Raw genomic sequence first — 22,772 nt, forward strand, 5'->3', positions numbered from 1 at the left:
CACATATGGACATAAACATGGAAATAACAGATACTGGGGACTCCAAAAGGGAAGCGGGGAGAGGGGTAGGTGTTGAAAATTAACCTACTGGGTACAGTGTTCACTATTTGAGTGAAGAGTACATTTTAGAAGGCCAGACCTCACTGTTAGACAATATATCCATGTAACAAAGCTGCACATGTACCCTCTGAATCTAAAATAATTTTCTTAAAAAATGAAAAGTATCTTTTTGAAAAAATAAAAAAACAAACAAACCATGAACTAGATTAAGAAAAAAGAAGAGGCTGAGTGCAGTAGCTCACACCTGCAATCCCAGCACTTTGGGAGGGTGAGGCAGGAGGATCACTTGAGCCCAGTTCAAGACCAGCCTCAGCAACACAGTTAAGACCTCATCTCTACAACAAAATTAAAAAATTAACCAGAGGTGGTGGCGCACGCCTGCAGTCCCAGCTACTAAGGAGACTGAGGTAGAAGGGTGGTTTAAGCCCTGGAGGTTAAGGTTACAGCAAGCCGTGGTGATGCCACTGCACTTCAGCATGGGAAACAGAGGGAGACAGTCAAAATGAAAAAAAAGGAGAGAAAGAAAGAAAAGGAAGAGAAGAAATAGTACCAAGAGATGGAAGGGAAGAAAAGAGAAAAGGAAAGCAGGGGGAGGGGAAGGGAGGAAGGGAAGAAGGAAAGAAAAAAGAAAAAAAAGAAAAGAAAAAAGGAGAAAAGACCCAAATAGACAAAATCGGAAACAAAAAAGGAGACATTACAAGTGGTACCACAGAAATGCAAGGATCACTAGAGACTACAGAGATCATTATGAAACAACTATATGCCAACAAACTGGAAAATCCAGAGGAAATGGATAAATTCCTAGACACATAAAACCTACCAAGACTGAATCAGGAAGAAATGGAAAACTAGAACAGACCAATAACAAGTAACAATATTGAATCATGGTCAAAAGTTTCCCAGCAAAGTAAAGCCCAAACTAAATGGCTTCACTGCTGAACTGTACTTATAAATTCACTAAATGGTTTCACTGCTGAATTCAAGAGAACAAATACCAATTCTTCTCAGACTATCCCAAAAACCTCAAGGGTAGAGAATTCTTCCAAACTCATTGTACAAAGCCAGCATTACCCTGATACCAAAACCAAACCAAGACACAACAAGAAAACTCCCGGCCAATATTCCTGATGAACATAGATGGTAAAATCCTCAACTAAATATTAGCAAACCAAATTCAGCAACACACCAAAAAGACAATATACCATAACCAAGTGAGATTTATCCCAGGGACACAAGGAAGGCTCAAATATGCAAATAAAAAAATTGATATATCACATTTTAACAGAATAACAATGAATTATAAAAACCTTACGATCACTTCAATAGACACAGAAAACGTATTAGATAAAATTCAAAATCTCTTCACAGTAAAAACTCAAAAAATTAGGTACAGAAGGAATGTACTTCAACACACTAAAAGCTATGCATAACAAACCCACAGTTAACATCATACTGAACAGGGAAAAGCTGAAAATTTTTCCTCTAAGAACTAGAACAAGACAAGGATGCCCATTCTCACTACTCTTGTTCAACACGGTACTAGAAGTACTAGCCAGAGTAATTAAGTAAGAAAAAGAAATGAGACATCCAAATTGGAAATAACAGGCTGGGTGTGGTGACTCATGCCTGTAATCCCAGCAATATGGGAGGCCGAGGCAGGCAGACCACCTGAGGCCAGGAGTTCAAGACCAGCCTGGCCAACACAGCAAAACCTCGTCTCTACTAAAAATACAAAAATTAGCCAGATGTGGTGGCGCATGCCTGTAATCCCAGCTACTCAAGAGGCTGAGGCAGGAGAATGGCGTGAACCCAGGAGGCGGATGTTGCAGTGAGCAGATATTATGCCACTGTACTCCAGCCTGGGCGACAGAGCAAGCCTCCATCTCAAAAAAACAAACAAACAAACAAAAACAAATTGGAAATGAGTCAAACTGTCCTTCTTTGCAGATGACATGATCTTCAATGCAAAGAAACTGAAAGGCTCCACCAAAAATTTCTTAGAACTAATAAATTCAGTAAAGTTGAAGGACACAAAATCAACATACAAAAATCAGTAGCATTTCCAAACACTAACAACAAACTAACTGAAAAAGAAATAAAGGAATTTATCCTGTTTACAATGGCTACAAAAATAAAATAAAATACCTGGGAATAAATGTAATCAAAGAAGTGAAAGATTTCCACAATGAAAACTATAAAACACTGATGAATGAAATTGAAGATCACACACAAAAAAAGAAAAGATATTTCATGTTCATGGACTGGAACAATTAATACTGTCAAAATAACCAAAGTCATCTACAGATTCAACATAATGTGTATTAAAATACCAATAACATGCTTCACAGGAAAAGAAAAAAATCCTAAAATGTGTATGAAATCATGAAAGACCCCAAATAAACAAAAGCAATCCTGTGTGAAAACAACAAAGCCAGAGCTAAACTCAAAATATACTACAAAATTGTAGTTACCAGAACATAATAGTACTGGCATAAAAATAGACTCATAGACTAATGGAACAGCATAGAGAACTCAGAAATAAATCCACACATTTATGGCCAACTGATTTTCTACAAAGGTGCCATGAACATTAATAAGAGAGATGACAGTCTCCTCAACAAACGGTGCTGGGAAATGGATATCCACATGCCTAAGAATAAAACTAGACCCCATCTCTCATCACAGACAAAAATCAACCCAAAATGAATTAAAGACTTTGAAATATAAGACCCAAAACTATGAAACTACTAGAGGAAAAAATGGAAATAGTTCAGGACACTCGCCTAGGCAAAGATATTATGGATAAGACCTCAAAAGCACAAGCAACAAAAGCAAAAACAGACAAATGAGATTGGAAACAATAAAAATGATACAACCTGCAGAATAGGAGAAAATATATGCAAACTAGTCATCCAACAAGGATGAAAATCCAGACAATACAAGGAACTCAACAGCAAAAAAAAAAAATCCAAATAAGAAATGGGTAAATAATCTGAATAGACATTTCTCAAACAAAGGCAAACAAACAGCCAACAGGTATATGAAAAAATGCTCAGTATCACTAATCATCAGATTACTGCAAATCGAAACCATGATCAGGTATCAATCTCATTCCAGTAAGAATGGCTATGAAGAAGACAAAAAGTAATAAACGTTGGTGATGATGTGGAAAAGGAAAACTCTTTTACGTTGTTGGTGGGGATATAAATTAGCACAGCCATTACGAAAAACAGTATTCAGGTTCCCCCAAAAATTAAAAACATAACTACCATACGATCCTGCAAGACCACTTCTGGGTATATATTCACAGGAAAGAAAATCAGTATATTGAAGAGATATCTGCATTCCCATGTTTACTGCAGTAGTCGTTGCAATAGCCAAAGTATGGAAAGTAGCTAACCCATGTGTAGATACTAACCCATCAATAGATAAATTTATAAAGAAAATGTGGTGTATACATAAACAATGAAATACTATTCAGTTGTGAAAAAGAACAAAATCTTGTTATTTGCAGCAACATGGATGAGCCTGAAAGACCTTATGTTAAGTGAAATTAGTCAAGCACAGAACGATAAATACCACATGTTCTTACTCATGTGGAAGCTAAAAAACAAGTTGATCTCACAGAAGTACAGAATATAATATTAGAGGTTGCAAAGGCTGTGGAAAGGAAGGAATGGAGAGAAACTGGTTAACAGACACAAAATTAGAACTGGATGGGGGGCCGGGTGCAGTGGCTCAGGCCTGTATTCCAAGCACTTTGGGAAGCCGAGAGGTAGGTGGATCACTTGAAGCCAGACGTTTGAGACCACCCTGACCAACATGGTGAAACCCCATCTCTACTAAAAATACAAAAATTAGCCGGGTGTGGTGGTGGATGCCGGAAATCCCAGATACTCGGGAGGCTGAGGTAGGAGAATCGCTTGAGTCCAGGAGGCAGAGGTTGCAGTGAGCCGAGATCACGTCACTGCACTCCTCCCTGGGCAACAGAGTAAGACTCATCTCAAAAAAAAAAAAAAAAAAAAAACAAAACAAAAAGAAGAACTAGATAGGAGGAATAAGTTCTAGCTTTATAGCACTACAGGGTAACTACAATCAACAATTTATGGTATATTTTCTAATAGAAAAAGAGAGGATTTTGAATATTTCCAATACAAAGAAATGATAAATGTTTAAGTTGATGGATTTGCTAATTACTCTGATTGATCATTACACATTACTGTATCGAATATCACTGTACCCCATAATTATGCACAATTATGTCAATTAAAAATAATTTTACAACCCCATTCGATGGAATTCTTAAATTCAACTGATGTATTTTTTAGTTTTCAAATTTCAATTTAATTCCTTCACAGACTTACTATATAGGCAAAAATGTACCTACGCTAGGAATTCTCTAATGAAGTTGTCAATGTATTTTTCTACTTTCTTGAACATATTAATCATTGTTTTAAAGTCATTGCCTGTTAAATCTGGATCACTTGCAAGTACGCTTATATTCTCTGTATAGAATGAAAGACGTATTTTCCTCTGCTAGGCATTTAAACTGAGGAGTAAGCACCTTAATCTGATCAGAAACTGTACTTAATCAAGGCCAGGTTTCAATTTAGGAAAGTTCTGTCTCCCTCTAATTCACCCAGTCCCAAGGCACAATCCTGCTCCTTTCAACTGAGATCTTGGGGTGTTCACTGGGACTGTCTCCCCGTGATGAAGCTTGAACATTAACCCTTGCCTCCTCAGTTCGGCTAGACTTAATGAGAAATGTTTTAAATTATTAGAAAATGTATATCCGGTGTTAGCATAAATTACCGTGTAAGTCAGTCACGGAAATAGCATATCTTTTTCTTCAGCAATTTCAAAGTACATGTCATTCATCTGGCCAGGAGCTGGCTAAATATGCCCATTGCTTGTTTCTATAAATACAGTCGTTTTGGAACACAGCCACACTCATTCACTTATTGCCTATGGCTATTTTTGCACTATGATGGCAGAGCTGGGTCACTGAAAGAGAGACCACACAGCCTACAAAGCCTAAAATACTTACTATTTAGTCCTTAACAGAAAAAGTGTGCTGACCTCTGATCTATTTTTAAAAAGAAACCATAAAAAAGCATTCTGCCAAATTTTTTCAGTTTGTACACATTAGCTCGTAAATCCAATTATCAATAGGTCCAAATATTTAATAATCCACATATCCACCCCAATTACCACACACTCATGCAACCACATGCAAAATTATTAAGGATTACAGAAACCTAAGAGATGGGTATGGGCAACAGTTTATCTAGCTAGGAATTTTTAAAATCCTCACGAGAGAGTGGTAGAATGAGACTGTAATGAGAAAAAGTAATCTCTCCAGGGATAAAGTGGGATTCCAAAGAGACAACAGGCCAGCAAATTTATAGTCCAATAGTAACAGTCATAAATGAACTGAGGAAAGCCAAAGAATTAGAATCAGGTGAGAAACAGGGTACCTATGTATCGCTGCCAAGGAGGAGGATCACAACAAGTAGAGATTAAAGGGAAACAAAAGCAGAAACAGAAATGGACAGCTGGCAAAGGATCTCCAGGAGAGTCTGAGGCTTAAGTTACATTTTATAATCCATACAGATTCCCAGCCCAATGCTTTCATTTTCAAAGTGACGGGGTTTACTCCAATTTCTGCTCCAACATCTACTCCCCACACAATCTAAAAAATACATAATCATTCTCTTGTCTCTCTTTAACACACTCCTTTACTTTCACATCTTTCTGCCAAAACCTGGCAGAGGGAAGGAAAAAAATAGACATAACTCACAAAAATATTTATGTTATGCAACTTTGATATTATGTATTAATCTAAATTACAATGCTTTTTTTTTAGGTTTTTTTTTTTTTTTTGAGATGGAGTCTCGTTCTGTCGCCCAGGCTGGAGTGCAGTGGCATGATCTCGGCTCACTGAAAGCTCCGCCTCCTGGGTTCACGCCATTCTCCTGCCTCAGCCTACCGATTAGCTGGGACTACAGGCGCCTGCCACCTCGCTCAGCTAATTTTTTTTTTGTATTTTTAGTAGAGACGGGGTTTCACTGTGTTAGCCAGGATGGTCTCGATCTCCTGACCTCGTGATCCACCCTTCTTGGCCTCCCAAAGTGCTGAGATTACATGCATGAGCCACCGTGCCCGGCCTACAATACTTATTTATAAGTATACTGCAATGTGATACCAGTTTATAACCATGAGAACACAAGCAATGTAAAGGTCTGAGTCTAGCACGATGCCTAAGATATAATAGACACTCAAAAATAAATGAATGTTAAATAAGTAGTGATAAATAATAAGTATTAAAGCCAGAGATCAGTACCTAAAAATGTAATTAGTTCTCAGGTTATCAGGTTTTTTTCTTTTGCTTGTCTTTTTTTCTTTTGTTTGTCTTTTTCTCCTTTGCCTGTCAGTTGGTTGCAGAACAAATAAAGAAAGAAACCAAACAGTTGAAGAATATTTTATTTACATTTGGAAGTATTTTAAAATAAAGCTAACAAATGTAATCCAAACTTTCTCTAGCCGAAACGTGTTCTAAGGCTGACTTTAATTTGTTGTATATAAAATATGGTTCTTAGAATGTCTTATGTCCAATATATATTAAAACAGGTCTTACCTGTCTTTTTAAGGTATCATTCAATTCTTTCAATGCATCAAAAGAGGACCTCAGTCTCTTGGTTTCTTTATTCTTTTCCTTAAGAACTTCAGTTAAGTGTTCAACTTCTGCATCATGTTGCTAGGAGGAGAAAAAAAAACTCTGACCTAAAACTTGTAAGGATTATATATCACTAATACTATGGAACATGAATTAATTACAAGCAAGAACTCCTTCAATCACAAAACCTTTAATCAGCATATTTAAGCACAAGTGACTAGTGTGGCAAATAATTTATAAAAACCATGCAATCTACCAAGATAACAACAAAACATCAAAGGCATTTACAACATACTTATTAAAACATATTAGCATTTACAAAGTAGCAGTAAGTCTATTTTCTGCTTCTGCTCAGAAAAATCCACTCACACAAACTCACAGAAATATTTTGTTTGACATCATGGAATAATAAAACAATAAAGAATTTCTGATACTCTTCAAGAGATGAGTAAGTTATTTATGGCTTTATAAAGTGTATAATTTACATTACCCTTGAGAAATAAAAGAAATCTTCTATAAAACCAACTAATTTCTTGTCCTCATAAAGCAGCTAAAATGTCTGATGCCTGTTTTTCATCTCAAAACATGTTAAATACATAACACAATTTCCGAGCCCCCAACTATTTGACTCTTTTTAATCAGTTTTAAAAATAACTCAAATCAACTTCCCCTCTAATTACATTTAAATGGGATAGCATGTTTTAGATTTTAAATGTGAACACTTAATAGTTTCACCTTTCACTCTCAACCTACTCACCAAGTTTTAAAACAAGTCTCTACAGGAAATAAAAAAAATTGAATTAATTCCCTTCTTCCAAGTAATGATATAAATATGATGAAAATAAGGCAATTATCTTTATACTTAATAAAACAGATACACAAATCTAAAGAGAGAGAATCAAGAACAAGACTAAAATGGAGAGATCAGAGAATCTAAGCATTCTTTAGCCCTGTGAAAAAAATCCAATATTCTAAGAAGTTAATCTTTGTATGATTTTACTATATTAATTCCTTTAATAACTTAGGACATAGTCACAAATAGCTATTTTTTTTTTTTTTTTTTTTTTTTTTTTGAGACGGAGTCTCGCTCTGCCGCCCAGGCTGGAGTGCAGTGGCCGGATCTCAGCTCACTGCAAGCCCCGCCTCCTGGGTTTACGCCATTCTCCTGCCTCAGCCTCCCAAGTAGCTGGGACTACAGGAGCCCGCCACGTCGCCCGGCTAGTTTTTTTTTTTGTATTTTTTAGTAGAGACGGGGTTTCACCGTGTTAGCCAGGATGGTCTCGATCTCCTGACCTCGTGATCCGCCCGTCTCGGCCTCCCAAAGTGCTGGGATTACAGGCTTGAGCCACCGCGCCCGGCCACAAATAGCTATTTTTAAAACTAGTATTTTCATTGTCCAGCTTTTTCCATATCTAAAAGATATTAAAAACATATGCATTCCATTTCTGGCACAGCAGGATAAGCTCAATACAGTCTTCCCCCACTGATTACAGCGGAAAGCCCTAATTAAAACATAAAACAACTAACTGAGAACTGTGAAAAGAAAAAAGGGGAGGACATTGTGATGGGAGAGAAAACTTGTAGAAGCAACTCTCAGGGGTAAAGTTTCCTGCATGTTTGTTTTTCCTGTCAACATTTTGCCTCAGGGTGGGTCCCAGACACGAAGAAGTAGAACAAAAACTTCCACTAGCTGGGCACAGTGGTACACATCTATAGTCCCAGCCACTCAGGAGGCTGAGGGACGAAGATGACTTGAGGGTGCATTGAGCTATGATGACGTCTGTGAATAGCCACTGCACTCCAGCCTGGGCAACACAGCGAGAATCTGTCTCTAAAACAATTAAAAAAAAATTTTTTTTTTTAAATTTCCACTAAAGCTCTAAAAAATGTCCACTAAAGAATGAGAGAAAACCAGTCTTCCTGCAGGAAAATCAGGAAGAGGGGCCCCTACGAGCCAGAGTGTAGAGAGAATCCCGCAGAAGAGAGACTCAAAGAGGATCCTCTTGCTCTGGTATGTACAAATTGGGCTCACCGTTGAGCCGCTCGGGCACAGGACAGACCAAAAGCAGTAGAGCAAACACTTGGAGAATGGAGCTCAGTTTGAAACCATTACCTAAGTCTTGGCTAACACTTCAGTGCCTCTTTACCTGCACAAAAAAGACCCAGAGCAGCACAGCAAAAGCTTTGAGAAATGCATCAGGATTTTAAACTGTTACCCAAGTCTCAGACCGACCTTTAAGAGGCACAGGCACAAGACAACTCCACAGCAACATTGCAAAGGCTTTGAAAGCTGAACTGAGATGAGACCCACTGCCCAGAGGCGGTGAGAAAAAACTGAGGCCTGGCCAGGCACGCCTGTGACTCCAGCAGTTTGGCAGGCCAAGGCAGGTGGATTGCTTGAGGTCAGGAGTTCAAGACCAGCCTGATCAACATGGTGAAACCCCGTCTCTACTAAAAATACAAAAAATTAGCCGGGCATGGTCGTGGGCGCCTGTATTCCCAGCTACTCAGGAGGCTGAGGTAGGAGAATCACTTGAACCCAGGAGGTGGAGGTTGCAGTGAGCTGAGATAGCACCACTGTACTCCAGCCTGGACAACAGAGCGAGACTATCTCAAAAAAAAAAAAAAAAGGGAGGCCTAAATCTAATTCGGCTGAATGATTTGAAATCAACATTCTCTAGAGGGTAACAATAGAACCCAAAATCTATACATTAACCAGAAGGTCTTGAATATACCCTAAAAATCACCGAACATATCAAGAACCAAAGAACGTGACTAAGCCTCAAGAAAAAAGATAATCAACAGATCCCAATCTCGAGATGATACAGGTGATACATAGTTTTTAAACTATGTTTCATGAGGTAAAAGGAAATATATATAAATGTAAATATAAACACAGAAATGCTTATGAGAAAAACAAAAATAAATGCTTTAAACAACTTGAAATTTTAGAATGTTTAAATATCAAAAATAAAAATTTCGGCCGGGTGCGGTGGCTCACGCCTGTAATCCCAGCACTTTGGGAGGCCGAGACGGGTGGATCACGAGGTCAGGAGATGGAGACCATCCTGGCTAACACGGTGAAACCCCGTCTCTACTAAAAATACAAAAAAAACTAGCCGGGTGTAGTGGCGGGCGCCTGTAGTCCCAGCTATTTGGGAGGCTGAGGCAGGAGAATGGCGAGAACCCGGGAGGCGGAGCTTGCAGTGAGCCGAGATCGCGCCACCGCACTCCAGCCTGGGCGACTGAGCAAGACTCTGGCTCAAAAAAATAAAAAATAAAATAAAATAAAATAAAATAAAAATTTCACTAGATGGGCTCAACAGCAACATGGAGATTAAAAAAGAAGTAATGAACTTTAAGATGGATCAAGAAATTATCTGAAGAACACTGAATAAAATAATGGGAAAAAAGGAACGGAACCTCAGAAATCTGTGGGGAAACAGCACAAGGAGTCACTGGAGATCCAAGAGGCGACAAGAAAGAAAGTGGAAAAAATATTTCATGAAATATTGGCTGAAGATTCCCCAAATTTGGCAAAAGACAGAAATTTCCAAATTCAAGAAGCTCAGCTAACCACAAACAGAATAAACTGAAAGAAAACTATGTCAAGAAACACTGTAAATAAACTGCTACTGAAAACCAAAGATAAAGAAAAATCATAAAATGATGCTATTAACATGACATTCTGGAAAAGGCGGAGGTACTGGGACAGAAAATAGGTCAGTGGTTGCCAGGGGCTGAGGCTGGAGGAAAGGGATAGCTAGAAGACAGCGTAAGGGAACTGCTGGTGAGCTGAACTATTCTTGATCTTGATGATGGTTGTGATTACAAAACTGTATGCATTTTTCAAAACTCACAGAAATGTACAACAGACAATGAATTTTACTCCAAGTAAGTTACATGTACAGTAATGTATGTCTTGATATGAAGCAAAGTATATTATTCCACTTATATAATATCCTTGTCAAAAATATTTTATCGTTAGGATAAATATTTATCCTATTTATCCTATCCAATCAGGAAAATCCACAATGTGACATATAAGACTTCTGGCCTGAATTCTACAAAGAAAAAGTTCACAAAAAACAAAAAAGGTGAGGTTAAGTGCTCTAGATTCATAGAAACCAAAAAAGATATAACAACCAAATATAACGCACAAATCTTGTCTAGTTCCTTGATCAAACAAATGACCCACCCCTACAAACAATAAAAGACATACTGAAGACCAACTGAAAAGGTAAATATGGACTATAAATAAGTTATTTAGTTAGCAATAATTTCCTGATACGCTAATGGTCTGGAGAATGTCTTTATTCTTAGGAGATACACACTGAGGTACTTAGTGACAGAACCGTAATTTTTACACACTGCTTTCATACGGATCAGAAAAAAGCATGTGGGGGTGTGTGTGTGTATGTATGTGTAGGTGTGGAGAGGAGGAGGAAGGGAAGGAGAAATAAGCAAATGTGGCAAAATGTTAGTAACTAGTGAATCTAAGAAGAAAAGAAGAAATATACCACTCTAACATCAAAGGCTATACAGTTACCTCTTTCATAATTTGAAATCTTGTAAGAACCTCTTCTTCGACACCTTTAATTTTACTCAAGGCATTTTCATGTCTGAAAAGCAGTTGTTCCCTTTCAAGTAAAAAACGTTCTCGATTTTGAAGTTCTTCAGCAAACTTCTGTTGTGCTGCAGTTTCACACTGTAACAAAATCGCAGATTTTAATGCTCTTGAAAAGTCACAAATTCTGCAAATTCTATTCCTATTGGCTAACACTGTGGTTTAACCAAGTGGTTTTCAGGAATACAGGGGTACCTAAGGACAATCTGGATTATAGTAGCTAGACTAGTATAGCAAGTAAACTTGTACAGAAATTATATCTTGATTTTAAATGATAACACACTATAGTAAGAGTCCACTGCGATGATGCAAGAGAATCTGGGGTCCAAAATGAATCAGCACTATGCAGATTTAGTTCCCGATCCAGTTTAAATTCCATGCTCCACTTCCACATCACAGTCCACTATTTTACCTATACCCTTCCCTCCCTCACCTTGTTGTCTATCACCTTGGACTGAAAGAACGAGGCCTGGATTAGCACACTGACCATCTTCCCCGGCCCCATGCTACTCAGTTCAGTACCACTGGAGGAAAAAAAAAAAAATCACACACCAACCATGAAAAGTGGCCCCATTGCAAATTCATGGTCTCAATCCTGTACTAGATTCTTAATGCAGTCCAAAAATCTTTTTATATGTTCACAGCCAGCTCTCTCTCCCTCACTCTCCAAAGTGTCTATTTTGAGCCTTCTCCATTCTATTAATTTGGAATACATCATGTCCTATATACCACTCTCTGTGAATAGCCTCGTCTCTAACTTCACAGGGAAAAAAACAGAAGACAAAGTCAAGTCCAAAGAGTCTACTTAACATCCCCACCAAGGTGACGGGGATATCTATTACCTCAAACATTTATTCTTTCTTTATGTTGAGAACATTACAATTCTTCTTCTCTAGCTACTTTAAAATATACGATAAATTATCATTAACAATAATTTCCCTATTGTACTAGTAAACACTGAAACTTACTCCTATCTAACTGTATTTTTGTACCCATCAACTAACCTCTCTTCACCCCTGCTACCCTTCCCCTCCCAGCCTCTGGTAACCACCATTCCAGCTCTATTTCTATGAGATTCATTTCTTTAATTCCCATCCCACACGAGTGAGAACATGCAATGTCTGTCCTTCTGTGCCTGGCTTATTTCTCTTAATATAATGACCTCCAATTCTATCTATGCTGCCGTGAATGATAGGATTTCATTCTTTTTATGGCTGAATAATATGCCATTGTGTATAGATACCACATTTTCTTTATCTGCCAATGGACACTTAGATTGACTTCATATTTCGGTTATTATGAACACAGTTGCAATGAACATGGGAGTGTAGGTATCTCTTTGATACACTGTTTTCTTTTTTGGGGGACATACCCAGCGATGGGATTGCTGGATCATACAGTAGTTCTATTTACAGTTTAAGGAACCTCCAAAGTGTTTTCCACAGTGGCTGTACTTACAAAGTAAATTTTAAAGTCAGATTAAACTATAGACTGATTAAACCAGTTAATCCACTGTACTTTTTTTCTTATTAAACATCTTTATGTTTGCTACAAATGACAGATATATCCTTGCAATTTTGCCTATTCTTTTTTATCCTATAAAGTGTTATCAAAGGAATCTTCCTAAAACCTGACTTTTTACTCTGACACTCCTTTCCCTAAAAACTTGTAAAATACCCAGCCTCAGTTTTCATTATTTTCTTTCCTTCAGACAGGCTAATAAATGCACAATTGGACAATCACTGCTTTTCAGAACACCTCTCATTTCCAATTCCTTATACCTGGAATGACCTTCCCACTATTATCTTTCTCAAAGACCAGACTAAGTCTCTCCCTAAACTTTTCATGGTGATTTTAGGCTAAAATAATCTTTTTCTAAAATGCTATGGTAATTACCATCTGAATTATTTTGACAAAACAAGATACTGGTTTTAAAGAAATGCTTAACTATTTCATGTGTTTCCAATGGGAAGGATTTCAAACAGATACTGTGTATTACATACACTTTTGCTTCCTTCTCTACTTCTCATGGATGCTTAATATATAAATTATACTCTTTAGGCTGAGCACAGTGGCTCACGCCTGTAATCCCAGCACTCTGGGAGGCCAAGCGGGGGCAGATCACCTGACATCAGGAGTTCAAGACCAGCCTAGCCAACATGGTAAAACCCCAACTCTACTAAAAATACAAAAAATTGCCTGGACAGGGTGGCATGCATCTGTAATCCCAGCTACTCAGGAGGAGACTGAGGCAGGAGAATCACTGGAACCCAGGAGGCGGAGGTTGCAGTGAGCCAAGATCGCACCACTGCACTCCAGCCTGGATGACAGAACAAGACACCATTGCAAAAAAAAAAAAAAAATACACTTTAGAAACAAAAAAACCCCAAAGGCAGATATAAGCGAATGTTAAGAGTTCAATTTTGATGAGAGTTGACATGAGGACTCTTCATATATAAGTACTTAAAACAATAAAGCTAGAGCATCTACTTAAAAAGCATACTTTTTTTTTTTTGCAGATTTTATTGCTGAAGTAAGGGTGGGATGGGAATCAAATAAAATACAAGACAGTCTGAAACACACATCTACAAATAAAAACGCCACTGTCTCTATTTTATCTCAGCCACTGTATTTTTCCCTTCCTTAGTCCCTATAATTTGAGTTTGTCCCCTGCTGTCCTTGTCTTGACAAACTTATCTAAAGTAATTAAAATGAAATATATACAAATTTTGTAAGTGCTTGGTTCTTAGAACATAAATATTTCTGAATTCTCGATTCAGTATTTAGTTCTTACCTGCAGTTTCAGATGTATCTGACATAATTCGTCATATATCTGACTGATCTGACGTGGAAGTAAACTCCGCTTGTCTGATGTTTTAGATTTTGGATAGCTGACAAGTTTCAAAGGAGAGTCACCTGCATCACTACAACACTCAGTCCGAGGTCTTGACGAGGTCGTATTAGTTGGCAGGGCAACTGCAAAGAAAATAACATTTGCATTATAAACTTTATTAACTTATTGTTTCAAATATTTTCAGAGTAACCTTTAGGAAGAGATGCTTTAAATACAAATTATATACACCATGGAATACTATGCAGCCATAAAAAAGGATGAGTTTGCATCCTTTGTGGGAACATGGATGCAGCTGGAAACCATCATTCTTAGCAAACTATCACAAGAAGAGAAAACCAAACACCGCATGTTCTCACTCATAGGTGGGAACTGAACAATGAGATCACTTGGACTCGGGAAGGGGAACATCACACACTGGGGCCTATCATGGGGAGGGGGGAGGAGGGAGGGATTGCATTGGGGAGTTATACATGATATAAATGATGAATTGATGGGTGCTGACGAGTTGATGGGTGCAGCACACCAACATGGCACAAATATACATATGTAACAAACCTGCACGTTATGCACATGTACCCTAGAACTTAAAGTATAATAAAATAAATAAATAAATAAATACAAATTATAACATTAAAAAGTTTCAAGAGAGACAAATAATAATATAGTAAATATGGTAAAGTGGTAATATCGGAAAATTTGGGTGAAGGGTATACAGGAATTGACTGCACTATTTTTGCAACTTTTCTGTAAGTCTGAAATGATTTCAAAATAAAATACTTTAAAGGACATAAAAAGACACTAATTGCCAAGAAATGGAAAGTAACCTCAGAAACCCCTAATCATGTTCCTCTCTCCCTTCAATCAAATTTACCACTAACACAAATGAATGTTAAATGCTCCTTTACTTTGCTGTTTAATCTCCACTACTTACATTTTAAAAGTCCTTGTTTTGCCTGCTTTTATATTTTATATGTAATTATATTAACATAATTTCTATAACCTCTTCCTTTAAACAGGTTCACAAATCTTCACTGTATACCCTATTTTGCAAACACTGTATACAGTATCCTCCTACAGGTGGAAATTTGAGCTGCTTTGGCTATACAGATGCTACACAGTCTTGTACATGGCTTCTGGTGCACAAATTTAAGAGTTTCCTGAGGGTATGTAAGTAGTAGCAAAATTGCTAGATCACAGGATATATGTGCAGTTTCAACTTTATTAGTGATGCCAAATTGTTTTCCAAAGTGGTTGTATTAATTTACTCTCCCAACAGCAGCAGATAAGTGAGTTCCTCTTGCTTGATATTCTTGCCAACACTGTACTGTTAGAATTTATTTTCTGCTAACAATTAAGAGTATAAAATGCCCTCGCTCAGTGGTTGCTTTTTTGTCTTTTTTTGTTTTTTGAGACGGTCGCCCAGGCTGGAGTGCAGTGGCGCTATCTTGGCTCATTGCAAACTCCGCCTCCCGGGTTCATGCCATTCTCCTGCCACAGTCTCCCAAGCAGCTGGGACTACAGGCGCCCGCCACCATGCCCAGCTAATTTTTTTGTATTTTGTTTAGTAGAGACGGGGTTTCACCGTGTTAGTCAGGATAGTCTCGATCTCCTGACCTCGTGATCCATCTGCCTCGGCTTCCCAAAGTGCTGGGATTACAGGCCACCAAACCTGGCCTTTTTTTTTTTTGAGAGCGTCCCACTATGTCGCCCAAACTAGAGTGCAGTGGCACAATCTCAGCTCTCTGCAACCTCTGCCTCCTGGGTTCAAGTGATTCTCCTGCCTCAGCCTCCCAAGTAGCTGGGACTACAGGTGCATGCCACCACGTCTGGCTAATTTTTTGTATTTTTAATAGAGACGGGGTTTCGCCATGTTAGCCAGGATAGTCTCAATTTCCTGACCTCATGATCCGCCCACCTCGGCCTCCCAAAGTGCTGGGATTATAGGCGTGAGCCACCACGTCTGGCAGATGCTCAGTGGTTTTAACCTGCACTAGACTCATGGAAGCCCCAGCTTTAAAAGGGGAGGGTGGGTGTCTTCCATTATACTTCAGTATAAACAGACAATGGAGAAGCAAAAATAAAACATAGTATGAATTTTTTTAAATGAAAAGCTTCACTTCAGTCAGTTCAGCAAATGCCCTAAAAGTGAAAGGCACATTCACAGAGCTCTACTTGCCTGTTTAGGTTCCCAACTCACCAATCCCTGGCCTGAACATTTCTTAATTTTGTCTACTTTCAAGTATGAGGTTGGTGCAAAAGTCATTGCGGTTTTTTACCATTACTTTTAATGGAATACAAGCAACATTTTCTTTATACCTTATCCCATGTTTTCCACTGGGAAAATCGACCATATAGCAGGAAATACAAGTCCAGACAGAATTATTTTTCATCTTCCTCAAATGCTGAGAATAATGAGACAAAGGAAAACGAAGGAGAAGGAAAAGAGGAAAATGAATGTTGTTGTGTGTAGACCATAATACTGGCACCAGTATTATCGGTAATATCAACAGGGCAACTCGAAGTCATGTAGCCCAGAGGGTGAAGGGTGCCATTTGCGGTTGTCCATTCCTTGAAATCCTGCCACAACTATGAAATGCAGCCAGATACACAGAAAACTGCTGGTAGGTCAGTGCCCAGAAAGCCATACTTTAAATAATCTGGAGTATTTTCTCAAAATATTGTAGTCAAATACTATCACAGTCGTTTACTCAGTTATTATTTGGGTAAATGTTGAGGGTACAGGAATATTACTGAAAAATAATGAAGTTTAATTTCCTCTGCTCCTTTAATTTAATAATAAGCACAGTAACAATCTCCTGGCTTATAGAAGTTCAGAACACAGAAATATGCAGACTCTTGGGGGCCAGTGTTATTACCAGGAGGAAAGCTTCATGTACTCTATCTAACAAAGTTACTACTTGATTGTTCTACAATATTTATTTTACCTTTTTCTATTTCTTTAAAAGACTGCTTGGTTATTTTGGAGGTACTAACTCTATAATCATTTTCAATTAACTCTTCTTCTGTTTCCTGTTTCTTCAAATCATGGAAAGAATCCAGTTCATCATCTAGGCTTTAAAAAAATAATTGTATCACAGCAATCTAGAAGTTTCCTACAGCATTTTAAAAAGATAAAACTGCTTTTCAAATATTAGCAGCATAACTGAGAAAAAATGCAAAAGCATTTTTTAAACTGCAAAATGTAAACATGTAAAAAGGAAAAATGTAAAAAGTAACAGTCACAGATCATTGATAACCCACTACAAGATATTTTTCTACACATTAAATAGACAATTTAAAATGACATATACCTACCTGTGGTATACTCTACAGCTGAGGAACACTTTATTTTGACTCCCAATAATCTGTTGTTATTTATAAGGTAGCTTTAGCTAAAATAATGAATGTTTAACATTAGAAAACTAAACCTAAAGAAGTCAAATAACTGATGGGTGACATAACAAGCAGAAAGTGGAGCAGAACTAGAATCCCAGGTGTTCTCTCCAAAAAGACAATCTGAGTTGAAATTTCTAGAATAGTACTGTTCAAAAGCAATATAACACAAGTCATATAGGTAATTTAAAATTTTCTAGTAGCACATTAAAAAACAAATTTTAAAAATACTATTTAATATAGTATATCTAAAAGTTTATCATTTCAACATGTAATCAATGTTAAAAATTATTAAGATATAACAGGCATGGTGGCTTATGCCTGTGATCTCAGCACTTTGGGAGGCTGAAGTGGGAGTATCTCTTGAGCCCAGGAGTTCAAGATCAGCCTGGACAACACAGTGAGATTCTGTCTCTACAGAAAAAAAATAAATTAAATAAATTAGCCGGGAGTAGTGGTACACATATGTAATTCCGGCTACTCAGGAGGCTGAGGTGAGAGGATCGTTTGAGCACAGGAGTTGGAGGCTACAGTGAGTTACAATTATGCCACTGCACTCACAGCCTGGGCAACAGAGCATGACCCCGCCCCCTGCAAATCCACATACACACACACAAAATTAAGATATTTTACATTATTTTATCCATGCTTATTTATTTTTTGAGAGGGAGTCTCGCTCTGTCACCCAGGTTGTAGTGCAGTGGCACGATCTTGGCTCACTGCAAATTCCGCCTCCCAGGTCCAAGCAATTCTCCTGTATCAGCCTCCCGAGTAGCTGGGACTACAGGCACCCACCACCAAGCCCTGCTAATTTTTGTTATCTATGCTAAGTCTTAGAGAGCCAGTGTGTATATGACAGTTACAGGGTATGTCAATTCAGACCAGCCCCATTTCAAGTACTCAATAGATACATGTGGCCTGTTGCTACTGTGCTGGACAGCACAGTTTCAGACTAGATCATGACTAGGGGTCTAATGTTATGAAAATCTTCATAGTCCAAAACCTTCAGATTATAGTTCAGAATTATACCCAGGTCATTATTTTAAAAATGATAAAACTCAGTTAAAAAGAAAATAATTTCCACGAATTTATTACCTTAAAAGCAATTTTCACTTTCCTTACCCTACATTCAACATGGCTCATGTCTAAATCCTAAATCTAGATCAACTAGATTTTCTGAGTGCAGAATGAAACAGTAATAACAATAATGATAATAGCTAACATTTGAGTACTTATTATTTACCCAGAACTGTTCAGTGTATTACACAGATTTAACTTATTTAAGAAGAGAAAGGGAAAACTGTATTAAAAAAGTCAAGCTCCCAAATACTAATTATGTTAGAAACATATAGATACTTGGCCGGGCGCGGTGGCTCAAGCCTGTAATCCCAGCACTTTGGGAGGCCGAGACGGGTGGATCACGGGGTCAGGAGATCGAGACCATCCCGGCTAACACGGTGAAACCCCGTCTCTACTAAAAAATACAAAAAACTAGCCGGGCGAGGTAGCGGGCACCTGTAGTCCCAGCTACTTGGGAGGCTGAGGCAGGAGAACGGCGTAAACCCGGGAGGCGGAGCTTGCAGTGAGCTGAGATCTGGCCACTGCACTCCAGCCTGGGCGACAGAGCCAGACTCTGGCTCAAAAAAAAAAAAAAAAAAAAGAAAAGAAACATATAGATACTTTAGGCATAATTATTTTTTCTCTCCACAATTATCTCAACATTTCATTTTATATACATATACATCTTTATTTCAAAATGCTTACTCCTTCTTGATACCCATAACATTTCTTTCTGCCACATATTTTTGGCATTAAATAACATCCAACTTAGATCTTTATTTTACCTTAGCTTCCACTGTTTTTTGTACTTTTTCCCCATAGTAAATAGTATCTTCCTTACAGAATGGCAACTTCTTTTAATCCAGCACTGTAGTTCCCATCTCCCCAGACTGCCTTCTTCAATCTCTCTCTCAACCACCTAGATACAATGTGTACCACACTACCAGACACATCAGAGATAGTAAAATGCTGCTGCCTAACAAAACTTGTATGGCAGTTTTTTTTGTAGTTCCTTTTTTTCTTTCTTTCTTCAGGACAGAGTTTTGCTCTTGTCACCCAGGCTGGAGTGCAATGGCGCAATCTCAGCTCACTGCAACTTCCATCTCCTGGGTTCAAGTGATTCTCCTGCCTCAGCCTCTCAAGTAGCTGAGATTCCAGACGCACACCACCACACCCGGCTAATTTTTCTATTTTTAGTAGAAACGGGGTTTCACCATGTTGGCCAGGGTGGTCTCGAACTCCTGACCTCAGCTGAACCACCCGCCTCAGCCTCCCAAAGTGCTGGGATTACAGGTATGAGCCACCGCACCCAGCCCATAGTTCCTTTTCTAAACATTTTTATTTAAAGAAAGGGAGCAGAGTCTGCATTTGGGTCCCAGATGAATAACCATAAAAATATTTTTTCATCTTTTACATTATATAAATAATTTTCCATTACGCTACACTAAATATAATGCTAGGTCTATGCTTTTATTACAGAGACCCTCAGTAAAAATTAATAAGTGATTTGCTTCAACTATTTAGCAGGCTCCAGACTGCCTTATACTTTTTCTCAGGAAAGAGCAAAAATATAACCTGCCCTTTTCGCTTTCTCAGTTTCTTGAGCTACTGAGGGGGTAGCAACAGTAAAGTTTCAGGGTACTTTACCAATTCACATTTACGCGCTTGAATAAGCTGCACAATGGTGTTCTACAATGCTTGCTTTCATCAGAATATTTTAATGATGGACCAACTTTATCTCCAGGGTAGATATCCAAATCATCTGTCAACGACAAATAAACCACGAAAGATTACCAGAACAATGTATCACAAAATATCTGGCACTGGCCACAAGTCTAAATAATATTAGTTTTAAAATCTTCTGTCTCAAATTATTTTTTTCTTTTTTGAGACTGAGTTTCACTCTTGTTGCCCAGGCTGGAGTGCAGCGGCGCCATTTCGGCTCACTGCAACCTCCGCCTCCCAGGTTCAACCGATTCTCCTGCCTCAGCCTTCCCAGCAGCTGGGATTACAGGCGCCCGCCACCAAGCTCGGCTAATTTTTTGTATTTTTAGTAGAGACGGGATTTCACCGTGTTGGCCTGGCTGGTCTCGAACTCCTGACCTCAGGCGATTCGCCTGTCTTGGCCTCCCAAAGTGTTGGGATTACAGACGTGAGCCACCGCGCCCGGCCTCAAATTAACCTTTTGAAACCCCCAAATATACACAAAATACTGGCTTACCTGGGGAGGTTAGAGTTCTTCTCTTATATTTAGACTGATTAAAATTTGAAAAATCATACTAAAAAAGAGAAAAGATATTTAATTTGTATACTAAGACTCAATTTACTGTCTCAAAATATTTCCCCACAAATTATGTATTAATTACAAAGGTTAGAGTGGAGAAATCCTGTAGACACCATCTTAACCAAGTGATCAAAGTTAGTATCATCAATAATGTGACAAACCATCACGTGCCTCCCCAAAGCAGACCACACATCACTCATCTCATGCTCCTGCCAAAAATGCATAATCAATCTAACGAAGAGGCATCCATAAGATAAACCCAAATGGAGAAACATTCCAATAAATAATTCTTACACTTTTCAAAAAACCAATCTTGTAGAAAACAAAGGCTGCGAACCTGTTCCAGATTAAAGGTAACAAAAAGGACAATCAAATGCAATCAATGCTCATTCTTGGATTGGATCTGCACTAGGAAAAAATTTTTCCTATACAAGGCATTATCGAGATAATTGTTGAAATTTCATATGAACTCAAGATTACCAAATATATCAATTCTAAATTTCCTGAAAATATTACTGTGGTTATTAAAAGAGAACGTCCTCATGCTTAGGAAAAGCACACAAGTTATCTCTATCTAGAGGTAAAGGGGCATGATGCCTGCAAATTACCCTCAAATAGTTCAAAGGGAAAAAACGCGTGTAGGGAGGGAAGGGGAGAGAACGAATGGTAAAGCAAACGTGGCAAAATATTAATCTGTGAATGCAAGTGAGGGTACAAGGGAATTATTGGTACTACGGCAGCAACTTTTGAGTAAGTCTGAAATTATTTCGAAATAAGCCGCTTTTAAAAAGCAATTCAACTGTTTTCTCAACTCCACTCACATCACTGCAAAAACAAAAAAGCTGAATAATACTTTCTCTAACATCACACCATGCCCCGTACACCATGAACACATAGGCACAAGTGAAGTGGCGCCCCTGCGCCCCTGCACCGCAACGCCCGCCCCTCCCGCCCGCTTCCACGAGGCCCGAGCCGCAGCCACCGCGGGAGTGCCGGGGCCGGGACCAGAGCCGCTGCGCGCCCGCAGGCCGGCTGCGCGGGGAACTGGGTGAGCCGCTCCGCAGCAGCAGGAGCCCACCCGCGGACCTCGGGGCGGCGGCTTCACCTCGTCCGGGCAGCTGCCCCCGAGTCCGTAGCGGCTTTTGAGACGCTCCACTACTAAATCCTGCCCCGGCGGCTTGACGACCCTCGGCTCCATAGCACACCGCAACCGCAGCGGTCTCCCCGGGAACCGCGTTCATCAAACCCGCGCCGTAAGGCGGCCGCGGTGCGTCACGACGTGCCAGGCCCCGCCCCCAGAGGCACGCAGGGCCGCAGGGAAGGGGCGGGGCAGAACTGGAGGACCCGGAGAAAGCAGCTAGGCTTGACCGCGCGTCGTCCAGGTCTCTCGTGCTATCGCTGCAGACCTCAAAACTTTAGTATTGCATCTCCCCGCGTTAGTGCCGCCCCGGCCGCCTGGGTACCACGGATGGAGGGGCACCGAGGCCCCACACCTGCCTGCAGCGCTCCGCTTCAGCTCCATTTAACCTGTAAGTTTGGTGTGCGTTTGCGCTCACCATAGACCTGTTGTTCCATCAGAAGTGGCCTTTGCTAACTGCCATATAAAAGGTGGTTTTTCTCAAGACTGTACCTGAGCCAGGAGTGGTGGCGCGCGTGTAATCCTGGCTGCTTAGGGAGCCTGGGAGTTAACATCTACTCTGGATAACATAGCAAGACTCCCATCTCTTAAAAAAAAAAAAAAAAAAAGGAAAGCTGAGCATAGAAATTGCACATTACCTCACTTTTCCTGTGTTCCATATGGGTTATAACCAGGTATTAA

General features: G+C 39.1%; 1 protein-coding gene across 8 annotated transcripts in view; it reads right to left on the reverse strand.

Moving 5' to 3' along the window:
* The window catches only part of CCDC138 (coiled-coil domain containing 138), a 97,021-nt gene extending 74,596 nt beyond the window's left edge, over positions 1-22,425 (reverse strand). For 3 of the 8 annotated variants that reach the window (XM_033175514.1, XM_033175511.1, XM_033175512.1), the window contains exons 1-7: positions 22,059-22,425; positions 20,891-20,948; positions 20,317-20,431; positions 17,163-17,290; positions 14,158-14,339; positions 11,286-11,444; positions 6,698-6,817 (exon numbers count right to left, since the gene is read on the reverse strand). In XM_033175514.1, the coding sequence (XP_033031405.1) occupies positions 6,698-6,817; positions 11,286-11,444; positions 14,158-14,339; positions 17,163-17,290; positions 20,317-20,431; positions 20,891-20,948; positions 22,059-22,151 (855 nt within the window). In that variant the 5' untranslated portion in view covers positions 22,152-22,425. Of the gene's footprint in view, positions 1-6,697; positions 6,818-11,285; positions 11,445-14,157; positions 14,340-17,162; positions 17,291-20,316; positions 20,432-20,890; positions 20,949-22,031 lie in introns of all 8 variants that reach the window. The other 5 variants (XM_033175516.1, XM_033175518.1, XM_033175517.1 and 2 more) reach the window with 5 other exon arrangements.
* Positions 22,426-22,772: the final 347 nt, after the last annotated feature.

Source organism: Trachypithecus francoisi, unplaced genomic scaffold (genome assembly GCF_009764315.1).
Source record: "Trachypithecus francoisi isolate TF-2019V2 unplaced genomic scaffold, Tfra_2.0 Lachesis_group17, whole genome shotgun sequence".
NCBI lineage: Eukaryota > Metazoa > Chordata > Mammalia > Primates > Cercopithecidae > Trachypithecus > Trachypithecus francoisi.